Source organism: Muscardinus avellanarius (assembly GCF_963383645.1).
Source record: "Muscardinus avellanarius genome assembly, chromosome: 19".
In the NCBI taxonomy this organism is placed as follows: Eukaryota; Metazoa; Chordata; class Mammalia; order Rodentia; family Gliridae; genus Muscardinus; species Muscardinus avellanarius.
The window spans coordinates 47902517-47922151 of NC_137805.1; the positions used below are offsets into that span (position 1 = coordinate 47902517).

The 19635-nt window shown below is 51.3% G+C and overlaps 1 protein-coding gene across 2 annotated transcripts; it reads right to left on the bottom strand.

Annotated features, from left to right (window-relative positions):
- Window positions 1-1287: 1287 nt before the first annotated feature.
- On the bottom strand, window positions 1288-19385 carry CCM2L (CCM2 like scaffold protein; the record flags this gene model as incomplete). 2 transcript variants are annotated; one of them, XM_080716655.1, is made up of 10 exons in its annotated part: window positions 1288-1586; window positions 3588-3726; window positions 4172-4301; window positions 7307-7370; window positions 9284-9419; window positions 11583-12016; window positions 13274-13457; window positions 13572-13655; window positions 16066-16233; window positions 19356-19385. In XM_080716655.1, 10 exons carry the CDS (start codon window positions 19383-19385, stop codon window positions 1288-1290), a joined length of 1668 nt encoding a protein of 555 aa, XP_080572781.1. The 2 variants fall into 2 exon arrangements, with proteins under 2 accessions (XP_080572781.1, XP_080572782.1); XM_080716656.1 differs by lacking the exons at window positions 1288-1586; window positions 3588-3726; window positions 7307-7370 and having other exon boundaries at window positions 4177-4301.
- Between the last annotated feature and the right edge of the window lie 250 nt (window positions 19386-19635).

Genomic DNA, 19635 nt, shown 5'->3' on the forward strand with positions numbered 1-19635 from the left:
AGCACTGCAGGACGAGTCCAATTGACTGTCAGTTCCCTGACAGGCTTCTTCTTTTCTTTTTGATGGTACTGGGGACTGAACCCAGGGCATTCACCCAGGGTCTCACTAAGTTGCAGAGGGCCTCACTAAGTAGGTGAGGCTGGCTGTGAACCCGGATCCTCCTGTCTCAGCCTCCTGAGTACTGGGATCACGAGGGTACACCACCAGCCTGAGTCCCGACAGGCTTCTCTTTTCTTTCTTTCCTTCTTTTCTTTCTTTCCTTCTTTTCTTTCTTTCTTTCTTTCGTTCTTTCCTTCTTTCTTTCTTTCCTTCTTTCTTTCAGTACTGAGGATGGAACCCAGGGGCATCCTACCTCCTAGCTACACTCCCAGTCCTATTCATTCCTTATTTTTAAACAGGGTTTCACTGAGTTGCAAAGGGCCTCACTAAGTAGCTGAGTCTGTCCGCTAACTGTGATCCTCCTGTTTCAGCCTCCCAAATGCTGGGATTATAAGCGTGTGCCATCAAGCCTGGTGCTGACAGCTTTCTTAACGTCTCACCCCATCTCAGCTCCCAGCCCATCCTCCCAGGCAAGAAAGGTAAACCGAGTCGGAGAGTGTTCTAAGCGGAAGGGAACCGCATTTATCCAGCACCCACACTGTGCTAGGCCAGCAGCAAACCTTGACCTTTCTTCATCCCCCTGACCAGCCTGTGAGATGGGTGGGCATTAGATGATTGGAGAGACGAGGAGAGGGAGGCCAGACCTAAGGAGAAGCAGAAGTCCCCCTCACTGCCCCACTTCCTTGAATCTCAGTTTTCCAATCTGTAGAATAGGACGATCAGAGGTCTTTGGGCTCTGAAAATCCTTTTTCTTTACTTTTTTTTTTTTTTTTTTGGTGCTGGGAATTAAACTGAAAATTCCTTTCTCGGTCTGCCAGCAGGTGGAGCCACTTCCCATCTCTTTCAGGCTCCAGAAAGCTGCGGGGTCCCGAGAAGGAAAGGGGATCCTGGGCCAAGACTTCAGAACGAATCTGACAAAGTGGGCTCGCTGCTGCCCACCCTCAGGCGGGCGGAGGGCATCTGCCGGGCTCTCCCCACTGCCTGGGGCTCTCGGCTCGACTTCGCCCACCCCTGCAGGACATTTTAGGTACTGTAGGGTCCAGGGTCCCCCAACCCCCAGAACCCGGAAGGTGGAGACCTCTGGCCGGGGTGTGCCTGGGGCTCCCGGGGATGGGGTGTTACGGGCGGCGGTGAGGGCGACTCCGGGGCGGACTGCGGGGCCGCCCCCTGACTCTGCTCGGGCACAGGCTACAGGTAGTTGTCCTCGGCCGCCTCGGCCCCGCCCCGGGCCTCGTCGTCGTCCTCGTCGTCAGGGGCCAGCGCCTCGATGTCGTGCGTGATGTCGGCCAGCAGCCGGTGGAAGGCCTGCGCCTCGGGCCGCTGGGCCGCGCCGTCGTAGCTGCGCACCGCGGACGCCGAGGTCGAGCTCATGCTGCGCTTGATGCGGCCAAAGCTGTCGGTGAGGATGCCGCCCTCGCGGATGCCCACGCCCTCCAGGAAGCCCTCGAAGTAGCCGACGTCCTGGTCCGGGATGAAGGGCCGCATCCCTGCAGGCGCGGGCACCGTGATTCTCCGGCCCAGCCCCTTCCTCCCGCAGGGGAATCGCCCTCGCTAGAGATCTGGGTTTAAACCCCGGCTCCCAGCAGGGCGTGGTGGCGCACACTTGTAATCCCCGCGCTTGGGAGGCTGAGACAGGAGGGCCTTGCAAATTCGTAGCCAGCCTCAGCTACTTAGTGAGGTGCTCCGTAACTTAGTGATACCCTGTTTCCAAATAAAGTATAAAAAACAGGAGCCGGGCGTGGTGGCGCATGCTTGTAATCCCAGCATTCGGGAGGCTGAGACTGGAGGATCGTGGTTCGCAGACAGCCTCAGCTACTTAGTGAGACCCTGTTTCAAAAATAAAGAATAAGCCGGGCGTGGTGGTGCACGCTTGTAATCCCCTCACATGGGAGGCGGAGACAGGAGGATTGCACAGGTTTGAAGCCAGCTGTGCTGGCTTAAGAGACCCTGTTTCCAAATAAAAATATAAAAATAAATCTGGCCGGGGTTGGTGGTGCACGCTTGTAATCCCAGCATTCGGGAGGCTGAGACCAGAGGTTGCAGACAGCCTCAGCTACTTAGTGAGGCCCTCCGCAATTTAGTGAGTCCCTGTTTCACAATAAAGAATAAAAAACAGGGCAGGGGGTATAGCTCGGAGGCCAAATGCCTCTGGGTTCCATCTCTAGACCAGCACTAAATAAATAAATAAATAAATAAAAATAAAATAAGTCTGGGAGTGTAACCCAAAGGTAGAAGGGTTTCCAGGAACCCTAGTACCACCAAAAAAAAAAAAAAAAAAAAAAAAAGGCAGAGGGTGTAGTGCGGAGGTCGAATGCTCCTAGGTCCCACCCCCCAGACCCGTTTAAAAAAATACATATATATATATATATATATATATATACACACACACACACATATATATACATATATATACACACACACATATATATTATATATATATATATATATATATATATATATATGAGTGTAGCTCAGAGGTAGACGCCCCTGGGTTCCACTCCTAGTACCCCCCCAATCCCAGCTCTGCCTGGGCTCCTTTACTCCCTGAGCCAGGGCTGACGGATGCCGATGCTCAGCACACAGAGGCTCACTGCATGTCAGCTCAGTATTTTATTACTGCGATCATCATATTCCTGTTCATTAGCTCACGAGCTGCACTTTCTGCACCTCTTCTCCTGGGCAGTGAGGTTTAACTAGCAGGTGCTTCCCACACTCGGACACCGTAAACATTCCTCCCTCACCCCTGACCCTACTCACCAGCCTTTTGACTTTGACACTTTGCTACTCTGAGCCTCAGTTTCCTCACCAGCAAAACAGGGACTAAATAATAATATCTGCTTCCCAAAACCGGGATCATCAGTGAGACGATGCTTGGCACGTGGTAACTGCCAAGCACATGTTGGCTTCTCAGATTTATTATTCCTATTCCTAATCCTGTGTGACCTGGGACACGTTTCTCATCCCTCTGAACCTCAGTTTCCTTGTGGGGTAAGATGAGAAGACTCACTCTCCCAGCTTTGCTCTGGAGGCAAAATGGGTGGCTACACCAGGGTCTGTTCTTGTCAGCTGTCTCCTCCCTCACTGAGTCCCTTCCATTTTCTGTATCTTGGTCTCCTTATCTACTAAATAATCTCAAGATTGTGTGTGTGTGTGTGTGTGTGTATGCGTGTGTGTGTGTGTGTGTATGTGACTTTGGATTGAACCCAGGGGCATTCTACTTCTGAGCTACACCCCATCCCTCTATTTGATTTTTTTTTTTATTTTTGAGACAGAGTCTAAGTTGCAGAGGGCCTCAATAAGTTGCTGAGGCTGGCTGCAGACCTGCCATTTTCCTGTCTCAACTTCCCAAGTACTGGGATTACAGGCATGGGCCTCTGTGCCGGGCCAGGATCTTGGCTTTCACCAGGGCCAAAGGATTAGGAGAAAACTCTCCTAGGTGATGCTGATCAGGAATGGCAGGACCAGGCGAGGGCCAGGCCAGGGCTCACCGAGCAGGAGGAACTTGCGCCGGTCTCCGTACAGCTTCAGCAGGCCCGCACAGTAATCCTGGATGGGCAGCCCCAGCCGGTACTCCCGCAGCAGCAGTGCAAACTGCTGGATCTCAGGGGGCCCCAGCTTACTCCGCAACTGTGGAGGGACACGCTTCGAGATCACCCCAGGGACCACCCAGCGGACCCCTGCCTGGGAGAGAAGGATGCTTCTCCAAAATCCCTTCCATGGCCGACCTGGGGAACACCAGTTGCCTTGATCTGCATCTAGGAATAGGACGTGGACCTGAGCTTCCTGAGTTCGAATCCTAGCCCCTTGGATGAGCACCGCTGATCTCAGGTAGGCCCCAAGCTCCCTGACCCTTGTCTTCCTCCTCTGCAAGTGAGGATGTGCTGATGGCACCTCCCTCTTGGAGTTGTTGGAAGGATGAAAAGAAATAATGCATGAAAGGTGCTTAGCACACTGTGTGATATACAGCAAGCACTCGACTAATGCTGATAGTCCACTTTGTGCACAATTCTGCAATGCACCTGTGTTTACTGCAGCCTGTGTTGTGCCGTCCCCACGGCCTGCCCCGGCTCACCGTGATCATGTAATCCTGTAGCTGCTCCAGGCCTGGGCCACTGTGGTCACTGCCGCTGCAGTGGGAGCCATGGAAGGAAGGTGTGGACGTGCCACTGTAACAGGCTTCAAATGTGTCCTGGGAGCCGTTGCTGTGGGGACAGAAGGAAAGGTGCTTTTGCTCGCCCCCCTCCAGCTCCTCTCCCTGGACCGGTGGGAGGCGAGCTCAAGCTAACTTTCACCGTGTGTGCGTGCGTGCATGTGTGTGTGTGTTACTGGGAATTGAGCTCAGGAGCACTCTATGGCTGAGCAATGCCCCCAGGCCATTTTATTTTATTTTTCATTTGGAAATAGGGTCTCACTAAGTTGCTGAGGCTGGCCATGAACCGTGATCCTCCTGTGTCAGCCTCCCAAGTACTAGGATTACAGGCGTGCGACACCATGCCCGGTCTCATTCATCTTTTGAGCTTGTCATTTCAGGAAGGTCTTCTGTGATTCCCCCCAAATTGGCTTAGACGCTCTGTGAAATACATTCACTAAGTCATGTTTACTCCTGATGCACAGAACCTTCCAGACGCGCCCCCAGATACCGTGTGTTGGCCACCTGCTCCCTCGTGCCCTCTGCCGGACTTTGTCCTGTTCAGAACCCTTGTGCCTCTGCTCCGTCTTCCTGGAGCGCGTCGCCCTCCAGGCCCTGGTCTGCGTGGCGTCAGCTCTGACAGGCTTCCCTGACTCCCCACATGAAGCTGCCTCCTGCAGCCCTGGGCTTCTATTTGGTGTTCACCACCACTACTGCTTCTGACTCCCAAGCCGTCCGCTGCCTCCTGGGCTCGGTGGGAAGCCTGGCAAGGGCAGGCCTCGGCTTTCTTCTTGTTGGGTTCCTATGTGTGCCGGGCACGGCCTTCTTCCCTGTTGTGTCTCCTGCACACAGCACAGTGCCTTGCACATAGAAGGCACTCATTACCTACTGTTTAATAAAACATCGACCTTCAGCTCCTGCCTCTGGGTCTCTAAATTGTTCCAGAGAAGAGCTTGGCATGGTGGCACATGCCTGTAATCCTAGTACTTGGGAGGCTGAGACAGGAGGATCACAGGTTTGAGGACAGCCTCAGCAACCTAGCAAAACCTTATTTCAAAACAAAAAGTAAAATAGGGCTGGGGGTATAGCTTGGAGGTGGAAAGCCCCTGGGTTCAATTCCCAGTACCAGAATAAATAATAAATAAATAAATAGTTCCAGAGCCACCTTGCCTCATTACCAATGGAGAAGCAGTGTAGGTTGGTCCGGGGTGCGGACGCTTGTGTTCACATCTCAGCCTGCTCATAGACATGTCCTAGGCCCACCACTGACTGGCTGTGTCACCCTTGGAAAGCTAAATTTGATTTCCCTTTTCCTTGGTTTTCCCCATCTGTAAAGTGGGATGATGAAGACTGGTGTCACTGTAGAACTGGAGGAAGTAATATTTGTAATGCATTAAAGCATTTAGAATCATGGGTAATGTGCAATAAATACATAGTAGCAGCTGTAATGTTGCTATGTAGTTTCTAATAAAAAATAATGAAGCCCTTTATAGAACAGCTCTTGGCACAAAGCAAACTCAATAAATTTTAGTCATTACTATGATTTTCTCCTGCAGAATCAGGTTGTTTATGGATTAGCCTAAGGGTACATAGGCTTAGGATGGCAAATCTATTGCCATTAACAAAAGACAAGAGAGGAAAAAAAAAAAAAAGAAAAGTAGGCCATATATCACTGGTAGAGGCTACTATCTGCTAACCAAAGGCCTGCAGTAGTAACATAACTGGAGTGACCAACAAATATGGGTTTGCCCAGGGCTTTCAGTCTTACCAATGAAAATCCTGTATCCTGGGAAAACTCACGTTCCAGAGCAAACTGGGGTAGCTGGTAACCTAAACAGAACTCTGGGCAGTTTCCAACTGAACTTTTTTTTTTTGGTATTGGGGACTGAATTCAGGGGGGCATTCTACCTCCAAGCTACACCTTCAGCTCTTTTTTTTTTGGTGATACTAGAGATGGAATCCAGGGACAGACATTCTACCTCCAAACTACACCCCCAGCTCTATTTTTTTCTTCTTTATTTTGAAACAGGGTCTCCCTGAGTTGCAGAGGGCCTCACTAAGTAGCTGAAGCTGTCTGCAAACTGTGATCCTCCTGTCTCATCCTCCCAAATGCTAGGATTACAAGTGTGTGCCACCACACCCGGCTCCTCCAGCTCTTTTTAATTTTTTTTTTTAAATTTTGAAACAAGGTCTCATTAAGTTGTTAAGGATCTGGCTAAATTGATAAGGCTGGCCTTGAATCTGTAGTTCTCCTGTCTCAGTCTCCCAAGTGCATTATAGGCATGTACTACATGCCCAACTCTAGCTTAAAAAAAAATAAATCCTTTATTTTTCAGCCTTGCTTGCAGATAATTATGACGAGGTAACCAAGTTCTGAACAATAAGATGTAAGCAGAAGTTGCTGGGTGGAAATCCAGCAAAACTCTTTACAGAGGCCTCTGGCATACTGCCGTGATGGATGGGGCTACAGCATCACATTGGTCCATGAGGTGATGCTGAGGGCAGAAGCAAGTGCTGAGGAGGCACTGGGAGAAGGGAAGCCTGCGCCCTGAGGACCACGAGGCCCCGGACTCTGGTCAGTTATTTTGGTACTGGGGATAGAACCCAGGGGTGTTCTATCTTTGAGCTACACTCCTGGATCTTTTAATTTTTGTTTTGAAACAAGGTCTCACTAGATTGCTAATCTCTCTAAACTGCTAAGGCTGGTCTCAAACCTGTAATTCTCCTGTTTTAGCCTCCCAAGTGCTGAGATTACAGGTGTGCGACACCACACCTGGCTAACCTGCTCTCTTTTTTAGGGTTCTCTATTACAGATAGCCAAAACTAAAGTAAGCTAAAATTACTTAGGCATTAGCGGGATGACAGAGAGAGCCACCTGACTCTGGTGTTACAGAGCCTGGGCTCTGGTGTCCCCTGGAATGCTCAGGATCTGGGTCCTGAGAGCTCATGGAGCTGCGAGCTCAATTTACCACCCATCTCACTGCCTGCGTCTCCACAGGAATCAAGGCTGGGCCACTCTCTCTGCCCTCTCCCGGGGAGTGACTTTGTGCAGGGTGGGAGAACAAGGGTGGTACCCACAAAGAGCTGCAGCAGCTGAAGTCAGCGTCGTAGGCATAGGTCCCATCCGTGCGGCAGCTCTCACCTGGGGCCAGGACACAGAAAGACTGTCAGAAGTGACAGAGCCCTGGCCATCATCCCCAGCTCCTGGCCAACACTCAGTGGCTCTTGGGAAACTCACCTCCCTTATCTAGATCCTCAACTTACCCACCATCAGGACACTGCCACCTCTGCCTGCCACAAGGGGGCCTTGGGGATAACGGGGAACAGGTTGGGGGAGTGTGTGTGTGTGTGTGTGTGTGTGTGTGTGTGTGTTGTTACTGGGAAGTGAACCCAGTAGCATTCTACTCTGAGCTATACCCTCAGCCCTATTATTTATTTATTTATTTATTTATTTATTCATTCATTCATTCATTCATTCATTCATTTGCAGTACTGGGGATGGAACCCAGGGGCATTCTACCTCTGAGCTACACTCTCAGCTCTATTTTTATTCTTTATTTTTATTTTATATATTCTTTATTTTTATTGTTTATTTTTTCTTTATTTTTATTCTTTATTTGTAAAGGGCCTAAGTAGTAGCTGAGGTTGTCTGTGAACTGCGATCCTCCTGTTTCAGCCTCCCAAATGCTGGGATTACAAGTGTGCACCACTACGCCTGGCTTTATTTTTATTTTGAAACAGGGTCTCGCTAGGCTGATGAGAGTCTCACTATTTGCTTAGGCATGTCTCAAACCTTCAATCCCTCTGTCTCAGCCTCTCAGTACTGTGATTACAGGCATACAACACCACTCCTGGCTAAAAGAAATATTTTGTGTGTGTGTGCTGGGGATCAAACACAGAGAAATTCTATCTCTGAGCCACACCCCCAGTCCTATTTTTATTTTGAAACAGGATCTCGCTAGGTTGATGCACATCTCACGACTTGCTGAGGCTGTGCTTAAGCCTCTGATTCTCCTGTCTCAGTCTTCCAAGTACTGAGATTACAGAAGGCCTGTGCCACTATGCCTGGCTGTGTAATTATTTAACAACTGCCAGCCTCAGCTCTGTGAAGGCAGGGTCATGTCTGGCTTTGCCCACCAGTCTGTCCTGGTGATTGGCACTGGATCTGACAAAGTAGGTGCTCAATAAATATTTGTGGAATGAATGGATTTTGTTGAACTGCTTGTTAAGTGATCTTATTCATTTGCCTGTCATTCCTTTGAAAGTCGGTGAATTATCCCAGCTTCTCCAAAAGCCCAGCTTCCTTGGATGGGAAGGTCTTCAGAAACAGGCACCACCCTGCAGGGGGCGCGGGCTGAGGGAATTCACTCCAAAGCCCTGAAGGCAGCATGAGGAGCGAGGCTGCTGCCAATGGAGGCTTTGGAGCCGACAGGCCTGGGTTTGAATCCTGACTCCAGCACTCATGACTTTTGGCAATTGACGGACTGTTCTGAGCCTCAATGTCCTTATCTGCAAAACTGGAACGATCAGGCCCGAGAGCTCTTTCCTCCATTCAGAGAACACCTCTTGTGCATCTGTGGTGTTCTTACCCTGTGCCCGGCCAACAGGACAGGTGAGTTGCTGTGAGAACCTTAATTCCAGCTGCTTTTTGTGCTTTTTGTGCTCAATAAATGCTTGTTAGTCTCGTTGTCATTCCAACCTTAGCTGCGCCCAAAGACCAGTCTGGAAATACTAACTTTGACTTAGAGGCCTAGTGCGTTAGAATAGCTCAGTAAAACAGTGCTGAGATTTCTGCAAAGCAGAGACATCCACGACCAAAGACAAAGTTCAAGCGTGAGGGGCTTGTTCTGAATTTGGCAACCCGAATATCTTGGGTGGATCTAGGTTTGGGGTCATCATGAAGATCAACATGTTATTCTACCTACACATTAAGAAGACACTGTAATTTCAGGATCAGGGCTCCTAAAGGCCTTCGTGAGCCCCAAGTTCTAGGGCACCCTCGGTCTAACATCCCAGGATGTTTCACAGGAGGGAGGCCCGAGTTCCCGTACTCACTGCGGCTGTACAACCACGGCCGCTCAGGGGTGGACGTGTAGTGGTAGCCGGCCCGGTCTACACACTCGATGCTCTGATCTCCGTAGATGATTTGGAAGACCTGGCAGATGAGCGCACAGGACTCCTCAGCAGCATCCTGGTCCAGGGAGGAGGAAGAGAGCTCAGGTCCTCACCCACTGCCTGACGCCCCGTGCTTCCTCTAACGCTGTGAGCAGGTTCAGAGGCACACACCTATGTACCCCTTTAAATTCACTTCAGACATATTTCTCATTAAACTATATGGCTGCTCTGTTTTGCTTTGTTTTGTTTTGGGTACTGAGGATTGAACTTCAGAGGCATTTGACCTCTGAGCTACACTCCCAGCCCTGATTTATTTGTTACTCTGAAACAGGGTCTCACTAAGTTGCCGAGGGCCCTCACTAAGTAGCTGAGGCTGGCTTCGAACCTGAAACCCTTCTGTCTCAGTCTCCCAAGTACTGGGATTGCAGGTATGTGTCACCATGCCTGGCTTACTCTGGGTTTTGTGTGACCCCTTTGTAGAATCCAGAGACAACTCTAATTCCTATGCCATGAAACAAACTCCCAAGTTTCTGGGGGATTCATAGACTGTCCTGAAACTTATCTTGAATTAGCTCTAACTTAATTTAAGGTACAAGTATAGAAGCCGAGGTTCAGAGAGGAGGAAAGACAGTTAGGATAGAACTCATTTTTCCTGAGACCTAGTAGGAGGGGCAAATAAGAGTGTCAAAATTTTAGCCTTCATGTAGTTAACTATTATCATTGCCATATTTAGATGTAAGTTTCCTAGTACCTAGTGCAACACTGGAAGCAATGACCACAGAAGCTTCAGTCTCTAATTGAACAAAGAAATTTAAGTTCTTGGGTAAAATTTTGTGAAACTGCACATTTTAAGAAGAGTTTACTTCTTTATGTGTTTTGACAAGGGACACAGAATTCTAAGTATAACTGATGAAAGAGACCATCCACATGAAGTGATTTCCTATTTTGTGTCTCTAAAAAGCCCAAGGTCAGCCAGGCCTGGTGGCATATGCTTGTAATCCCAGAACTTGAGAAGCTGAGACAGGAGGATCACAGTTCACAGCCAGCCTCAACAACTTGTGAGGCCCTCTGCAACTTATGGAGACCCTATTTCAAAATAAAGAATGAAAAATAGGGCTCAGACAGGAGGATCACAGGTTCGAGGACAGCCTCAGCAAGTAGTGAGACTCATCAACCTAGCAAGACCCTGTTTCAAAACAAAAATAAAAAAGACAGGGCTGTGAGTGTAGCTCGTAGGTAGAATGTCTCTGGGTTCAATCCACGGTAACACACAACACACACACACACACACAAACACACACACACGACTAGGAATATAGCTCAGTGGTACCACAAAAATAAACAAATGCCATGGTGGATAAAAGAGAGATCAAAGCTGACATCTGGGGCACTCAAGTTGGAGAGAAAAGGAGAAAGCAGCTCCTGAGAAGGTGGAGAGGTAGAAAGAAGACCACAGATACGGAGAGCTGGGGCAAGTGAGACAGCGTCTCAAGGGGAGGGAAACAGCCACAGCAGAGTTTCCTGGTGACAGTCTTCACAGAGGCCTTTTCTGTCTTACTCACCGGTGTTTATACACAGAGGGAGCCAGAGGCCCTGAGGCAGAGAAAGGAAAAGCAGAGATGGCTGAGGACCTGAAGGCCTGTGCTGATACGCACTGAGAGAGGACCCCAATCTCTTGCTACCTCAGTAGCACCTAGCCCAATTCCTAGCACCCAGTTGGGGCTCCATGAACATGGCTAAAGGAATAAAAGCAAAGGCTTTTATTCATGTGGAGACTGGGAGCGACTGGCAGGAAGGCAAGAGCCGCAGCCGGGCTTCTGCCCTGGCTGACCAGCATAGCTACCAAGAGTACTGGCTCAGAATTCCTGGACTCTTCCCCACCATCTGCTCTCTGCGGTGGCCCTTGCAGTAGCCATTGAACTCTGGGCCTCCGTCCCCTTGCTTGTGGAATGGAGATAGTCGTACAGTTGCCTCGGGTGCCACCCCTGCTGGGCGTGGGTCCGGGTCCACTCCACTCCACTCCTGCTGGTGAGCAGTGTCCTCCTGTCACAGTGGCCACGCCAACGCTGGCCATCTGGAGAAGGGCCGGCTAGAGGCCCCGTTACCATCAAGTCTATCCTCATTTGGGTTTCCGTCCCCTTGAGGGACCTGGGCTGGCTTTCTGGGCACACCTGAGGCCGAAAGGGACACGGCAGGCGCCGCGGCCCTGGGGACGGGCCCTCGGCGTCCCGGGACTCACCCTGTTGGCCACAGCCAGGATGACCAGGTTGCAGTAGGCGTCGGGGCTGGGGTCCTGCGGGTCCAGCGGGTTGGGGCCCGGGTGGCGCCGCTCCCAGCTGCCGCCGCCGCCCGCCTGCCGCCGCTCCCAGCTGCCGCCCGGCTTGCCCGCGCCGCCGCCCGCGTGCCGCCGCTCCCAGCTGCCGCTGAAGGTCTGCCGCCGCTCCCAGCTGCCCGCCCGCGCCCCGGCGCGCTGGCGCTCCAGGCTGCCGCCGCCCCCGGCCCGCGCCTCGGCGCCCGCGCCCGCGCCCCACGCCGCCCGCCAGTCCAGGCTGCAGATGGTGTGGCGCCGCTCCGCCGTGCCCACCCGCCGCTTCTCGGGCGCCGCGCCCGGGGGGCCCACGTCGCGCCCCGGGCTGGCGTCCACGCCCGCCGGGACCGGGTCCACGCCCAGACCTAGGAGAGGCCAGGGTGGTCTGGCTAAGGGACCCCTCGCAGGCCACCGGCAGGACCCCCCCTCCCCCCGCCGCTCTGGAGTCGGGGTCCCGTCCCCCTGCCCCTGCCCTCAGCTCCCACCGGCTGCAAAGTAGTGGAGCCCTTACCACCTCCAATCTGCTCCCTACTTTCGGGCCTCGGCCTCGCACGACACCCCTGGATTTTAAAATCAAATTTAAAACCGGGTGTGGTGGCACATGCCTGTAATCCCAGCACTTGGTAGGCTGAGACAGGAGGATCGCAGGTTCAAGGACAGCCTCAGCAAGTAGTGGGACTCATCAATCTAGCAAGACCCTGTTTCCAAATAAGAAGTAAAATTGGACTGGGGGTGTAGCTCGAAGGTAGAAAGCCTCTGGGTTCAATCCCCAGTACCCCCCCCCACACACACGTAAAATTAAATTTGATCGTGTGTGTATGTGTGTGTGTGTGTTACTCGGAATTGAACCCAGGGGCATTTTTACCTCCGAGATACACCATTATCCCTATTTTACTCTATTTTGAAACAGAGCCTCTCTCAGGTGCTGAAGTTGGTCTCGAATCTAGACTCCTCCTGTCTCAGCCTCGCAAGTACTAGGGAACACAGGCCGGCACCATCACGCCCTGGCTTCAGGGTGGTTGCCAGCCTCCTCACCCCACCCTACTGCCCCGGGCTCAGGCCTGCCTCCGGCTTGAGGGTGGTGGGCTGGCTGTTCCCTCCCTCTATAACCGTAATTCGGACCCTATCCCTGGCTTTAGCCCCTGCATCACTGGGACCAACTTCCCCACTCTCCTCAGCCCCGCCTCTGGCCTCAGGCCCTGCCCTAGCTTGTAGCAGGGACCCCCCCCCCACCTGCCACCGGCTAGCTCCGCCCCCTGCATCGCGGGGGGGCCCCCTAAGTAGGCTGCTCCCCAAGCCCGGGGATGTTCTAGCCTCAGATTCCGTGGTCATCTCCGCTTAGCTTAGGGCAGGTCCTGGCCTTAGGTTTCGAGCTTCACCCTCCCTGCACTCCCCAACCTGGTTTTGGGTAGTGGGGCAGGCCACCTACCCTTCCTCCGCAACCCTTCCTCCTTCTAGAAAGCGGCCTTTCTGCCTGCCCCTGGTCTCGGGTCGTGTGGCCAGCCCTTCCCATCACCTCTTTCCCAGCCTCAGGTCGCGCTCATCCCCAGGACTGGAGGTTGGGTCCTCCTACCTCACCTCCCGGCCCTCCGGCCCTCCCCGCCAGAACCCCGCTGCTGTACCGGTCTTAAGCACTAGCAGGTGCAGCGCGTCGTCCTGGAGGTAGGAGGCGGCGGCGATCTCGTGCGTGGGGATGCGCAGAATGAGCTCCTCGTTGTCCCGCCAGGTGAGCAGCAGGCAGCGGGCTGACAGGCTCAGAATGCTGTCCTGCTCCGCGGTCGTTTTCAGCGGCAGCTCTTTCAGCTGCTGCGGGGAAGATGGGACTTCCTAAGTCCCCAGGGGCCAAGGGAGGCGCGGAGGTGGGGGGAGAAGGGGGCCTGAGAAGACCCTGCCCTCCTTCCTCCCCAGAGCCTCACTCACCCTGGCCGTGTCCAGCAGCTGCAGGAGTTCATCCCGGCTGGAGGGGTTCAGTGAGGAAGCCACCCAGGTAAGGTGGCCCAGGAACTGGATGGGAAATGGTGTAGGAGAGAGGATAGAGAGGTCGCCCCAGGCCTCGGAGGACCCCGGCTTCCTCACTGAGACAGTGAAGACAGGCTGAGGTAGAAAATCTGAATGAACAAAAACCTGATAGTCTTTATTGGCCCATAATAGAAGCCAGGTGCAGTTCTGGGCGTTTTCTATATTCATTCATACTCCCTTTAAGGATGAAAAACTGGCATGGTGTGGCTAAAAAATCTCGCCCAGGATTATATATCCAGAAGGGGCGAGACTGGACTCCAAAGGCCAGAGCTGCTGCTCTCCACTGCCAGTATATACTGCCTCAACACGGTCACTTAGCTATAAGGGTCTGTACGGAAGCAGACGTCACTGCTATGGCTTTCTGTTGTTGTGCAGCGCTGGTGATCCGACCCCAGGGCCTTTCTCTCCTACGAAGCACTCTAAGACAGCTCCACTCCCATCCTCCACTGCGGCTGCGAGACGCGGAGCAGGACAGCACCCTGAGCCTGTCAGCCCACTACAACTTGAAAGAACTGAACCCTGTGAATTTCCTCGGGGCCTGGGTGGCTCTCTCCACTCCAGTCACCATGGCCAAGTGGACTGCAAATCACTTGATGATCCAGCTACAGAAGTCAAATGGAACGGAAAGAATGTGTTGGGTTAGTGTATCATTTTGTCAGAAAAATGATGCTCCAGCCAGATGTGGTTGTGCACACACACACGATCCCAGATACTTAGGAGGCTGACACAGGAGAATCTCAAGTTCAAGTACAGCCTGGGCATCTTAGCAAGGCCCTGTCTCAAAATAAGAAATAAAAAGGGCTGGGGATGTAGTTTAGTAGTAGAGCATTTGCCTAGTGTGTGCGAGGCCCTGGGCTCAACCCCCAGTACTGCAAAAAAGAAAGAAAAAGAAAAATGATGCTCTGAATCAATATCTTAATTCTTCATTCTTAGTTGTAACTTAATGTTAACACTTAAATATTATTTAACATGAAAATTAACTTTTTCATTATTTTTAGTTTTATTCTTCTAGGTAAATTCCACCAAACCTTTTCACATCTTTTTATTTTGTATGAGTCTTTAGTCTCTAATTTTTAAATAGGTTATTTATTAACTTTTTCCTCTATATAGGGTTGTCAGATAAAAATACAAAATGCAGCCGGGCATGGTGACACATGTTTGTAATCCCAGCATTTGGGAGACTGAGACAGGAGGATCACAGTTCGCGGCCAGCCTCAGCTACTTAGGCCCTTTGCAACTCAGTGAGACCCTGTTTCAAAATAAAGAATAAAATATAGGGCTTGGGGTGTCGCTTAGAGGTAGAATGCCCCTGGGCTCCATAATATATAATATATATATATATATATATATATATATATATATATATATACACACACACACACATACATACACAAAATGCCAGTTAAATTTGAATTCCAGACAGGCGTGGTGGTGCACACTTGTAATCCCAGCATTTGGGAGGCTGGGGCAGGAAGATTGTGGTTCGCAACCAGCCTCAGCTACTTAGTGAGGCCCTTTGCAACTCAGTGAGACCTTGTTTCAAAATAAAGAATAAAAAATAGGGCTGGGGTATAGCTTGGAGGTAGAATGCCCCTGGGTTCCATCTCCAGTACCACAAAATTTTTTTTAATTCCACATAAATAACAAATTTTTAATGTTTTTTACTATGTTTAGTTTTGTGCAATGTTTGGGACATTTTATGCTAAAACTATGCTGAAATTTAAAATTAGGTGGCCTGTCATTTGCTAAATCTGACAATCTAATACATGTCAATCTTTTGTTTGGAGGGGAGTGTACTGGGGATTGAACTCAGGAGCATTCTACTTCTGAGCTACAGCTCTAGGTCTTTTTTTATTTTGTAGTTTGAGACAGGGTCTTGCTAAGTTGCTGAGGCTGGCTTTGAACCAGCAATCCTCCTGCCTCAGCCTCCCAAGTACTGGGGTTATAGATGTGTGCCACTGAGTCCTGCTCCATATCAATATTCCTTGGCTACATAAGGACCCTTACTTCATGGTATTCTGGAAATAAAAGTAAAGCCCTTGAGTAGTCAAAGTCCTTTGTGGCTCCCCTTAACCTGGACGTTGCCAGCGCAACAAGGTCAGCACAATAAAATCTCATGGAAAATAGAGCTTTTCAGTGCCCAGCTACCATCCCGTCCACGCTCCCTGGGGCTGGGTTTGGAGCCCCATGTTGAGATGGGAACACTGAGGCTCGGAAGATGGGGGCCACTTGCTGAACACAGCGTCAGGCAGGGCGAGGCTGCCAAGACCCCAAGCCTGTTTCCATGAGCCGTGGTTTCCTCTGTGTGACAAGGCTGGTCAAGCCTTGGTGTTGGGGACAGGTAAGCTCTCTCCTGTTCCCAAGGCGTCCCTGCCCATTCTCATCCTGCACTCACCTTGACCTCTTTCTCCAGGTAGTCACACAGCAGAATCTGGGGGTCGATGAGGTAGTCCGGGGGATAGAGGGGCATCGAGTGCAGGGGCCGTCGGCTCACACTGCTCCTACAGGCTGCCCGGCGCCCAGCCTTGGGGAACACCAGCCTTCGGATGGGGGACACGAAGCCCTGGGGGAAGACGGAGAATAATAGTAATAACAGTAATAATAGCACTGACTTTACTGATCAGTTACCGTACTTGCATGACCTATGTGGTGTGTGTGTGTGTGTGTGACTGGGGATTGAACCCAGGGGCATTCTACCTCTGAGCTACATCCCATCTCTATTTTTATTTCGAAACAGTCTTGCTAGGTTGATGAGAGTCTCACTACTTGCTGAGACTCCTCAAACCTTTAGTTGTTCATCTCAGCCTCCAAGTACTAGGATTACAGGTGTGAGACACCACGCCCAGCTGCATGACCTAGTTTAATTCTGATAACTCTGCGTAACGGTAGCTCGGAGATATGCCCTCAGTCCTTGTTTAATTTTTTTATTTTGAAACCGGGTCTCACTAAGTTGCTGAGGCTGGCCATGAACCCGAAATCTTCCTGTCTCAGCCTCCCAAGTACTAGGATTATAGGTGTGTACCACTATGCCTAGCTCTGGCCAACCAGGTTTAAGGAATGGGTCCACAAAAAAGGAAAAATAGTGTGGCTGAGTGATAGTTGCACCAGTATGTGTTAGACTATTTTCTGTGTTTTCCTAAAACACAGGTGTGAACAAGTGTGAACAAGACACCCCCTATCTTCAGCTCACACTCTAGTTCAGGTGAGCAGACAACACCTAAGTGCACAATTCAACCACACGTGCATTCGGTAAGCATTCATTCGCCTGTATGGTTAAACTGTATGGAACCCTGGGATTCAGGGGAGAACTGCACCCCAACCTTGCCTCCAGGGCTTGTGTTAAGTGACCTGAACCACTGAGTCTCAGACTTACAAGTTCTGGTCCTGTAGATCTGAGGCAATAGATCCAGGCCCAAGACTGCATTTCTAACAAGGTCCCGAGGATGCTGATGCTGTGGTCTGCACACCACATCTTGAGTAGCTAGTATCTACCCTAGTGCTTCTCAGAGTGTGGCCTTCAACCAGCCTCACTTGGGGGCTTGTTAGAAATATAAATTCTCAGCCAGGAGGCGTGGTGGCACATGTGTGTAATCCCCGCGCTTGGGAGGCAGAGACAGAAGGATCGCGTAGGTGCGAAGCCAGCCACGCGTGCTGGTTTAGGAGACCCTGTTTCCAAATTAAAATGTAAAAATAGGTCTGGGAGTGTATCCCGGAGGTAGAAGAGCTTCCAGGAACCCCAGTACCACAAAAAATAAAAAAAGAAACATAAATTCTCAGCCAGGAGGCGTGGTGGCACATGCGTGTAATCCCAGCATTCGGGAGGCTGAGACTGGAGGATCATGGTTTGCAGACAGCCTCAGCTACTTAGTGAGGCCCTCTGCAACTTAGTGAGACCCTGTTTCAAAATATAGAATAAAAAAAAATAGGGCAGGGTGTAGCTCAGGGATCGAATGCCCCTGGGTTCCATCCCCAGACCTGCAAAAATATATATATAAATTCTCAGCTTGGCATCGTGGCACATGTTTGCAATCCTAGTACTTGGGAGGCTGAGACAGGAAGATCGCAGGTTAGCAGCCAGCTTCAGCTACTTAGTGAGGCCCTCTGCAAATTAGTGAGACCCTATTTCAAAATAAAGAATAAAAAATAGGGCTAGGAATGTAGCTTAGAGATAGAATGCCCTGGGTTCAATCTCTAGTAACACACACACACACACACACACACACACACACACACACACACACACGTAAATTCTCAGAGCCTGTCCCAGACCTATGAGATTAAAAATTGAGGATGAAATCTAATGATCTTAGTTTTTTCAAGCCTTCCACGTGTCTCCGAGGCACACTTAGAATTGGTACCACGGAGCCTGCACAGGATACGTGGAAGGTCTGGGAAACGAGAGCAACATAGCTGCGGAGGCATTCCAAGCAGGAGGGTCACAGGATGTGCAGAGCCCCAGAGCTGTCAAAGGCGGGGGGTGGGGGCTGAGCCTGGAGAAGCCACACGTGGTCTGAGGTGGCTGGATTACAAGATGAACAAGTCATGCAGGCCGTGAATGCCAGCTTCAGACTGGGGCCTCATCTTGCCTGTGTGAGTGCTAAGGGATGGGTGGAGTGTTGTGCCTGCGGCTCATCTCACCCCATGCTCCCCGTCACTCCTCCTTCTCAGCTACCTAGTTATCTTTCAGTCCTTCCTTTGCTACACTCCTTCCTCCAACGGGGCTTTGTACACGCTGTCCTCCTGTCCAGAAGGTTCTTCCCTAACCCCAGTCCTTCCACTCTTCAGCTCTCAACTCAAACTGACCAGCCTAGGGCTGGGTACCCTAGTATTCTGTCTCCTAGCACTGAGTACAGGGCCATTTATACATTTACATTAATTAATCCATTGCCTTTAAAAACATAATTGGTTGTCCAGGAAGGAGCATGGGCCTTATTTGATTTTGCACACTCCTATATCATCGCCAGCACCGAGGATATAACAGGTGCTCAGTAAATGACTTTCAAAAGAACCAACCAAGAGAGGATGTGTACATAGGTTAGCTCCCTTCTCGGCCCTCAGTGATTCCCGTGGGTGCCTTTTAGAAGGCTCCTACTTCGGGTTTCTTGGAGAAAGAGGGCTCTGTGTAGATGGGGCGGGTGGGAGTTAGAATCTGAGTACCCTGAATCCCAAAGACAGCAGCTGACACATTCAGAGAAACAGACCAGAAGACGTCTGTGTCAGGAAGGGGTGAAGATGGGGAGGGTGTGGGTGCTCCGGGACTGAGGCTCAGAAGCAGGCCCTGATACAGAGATGAGGAGGGGCAGGTCACCTCCTGGCAGTCACCCTGGCTGGGGAGGTGGCGGGCAGGGTGACAGGTCTGCTGTGTGCCTGCCAGTCCCTCTGTCTGAGAAGCTTCAGGAGGGAGTCACCATGAACACCAGGGAAGCGGGGCCGGGAAGAACACCGGGGAAGCGGGGCTGGGGAGTTGTGCAGTCAGATGGCAGAGGCCACTGGGAACAAACAAACAGCTTTGGGAGTTTAGAGCCCAGATGCGTGGCTGCCAGGGGTAGAAAGGAGGGTCCTTGCAACTAAGAAGGAAGGTCCCTCTTACGCCACTGACCACCCCCAGCTTCCCCTTTCCCAGCTTCTGGAACTTTCTTCCAAACTCCCACCCTCCAAACTCCCACCACCTCTAATCCTGCCTACCTTCTTCCCTTTCTTGGCTTCATATTCCATGGCGAAGCGTCCCCGCGTCCCCGTCCCCCTGTTCCCCTCCTGGCCACCCCCTCTGCCTCCCCCTGGTCCTTTGTTCTTTTTCCTGCCTGATCGGAAACTCCACCAGTGCCGGAGTTCCTGCCCCTCCCATCTGAAGGGTGGGGTGGAGGACACAGCCTGGCCACGGAGGGGTTGGAGCCCAGGTGGGCCGCCGAGGGGGCAAAGCTCAAGGCCTGCATGCTGCCAGGGGCTTGGCAGTTGGGTAAGGCGG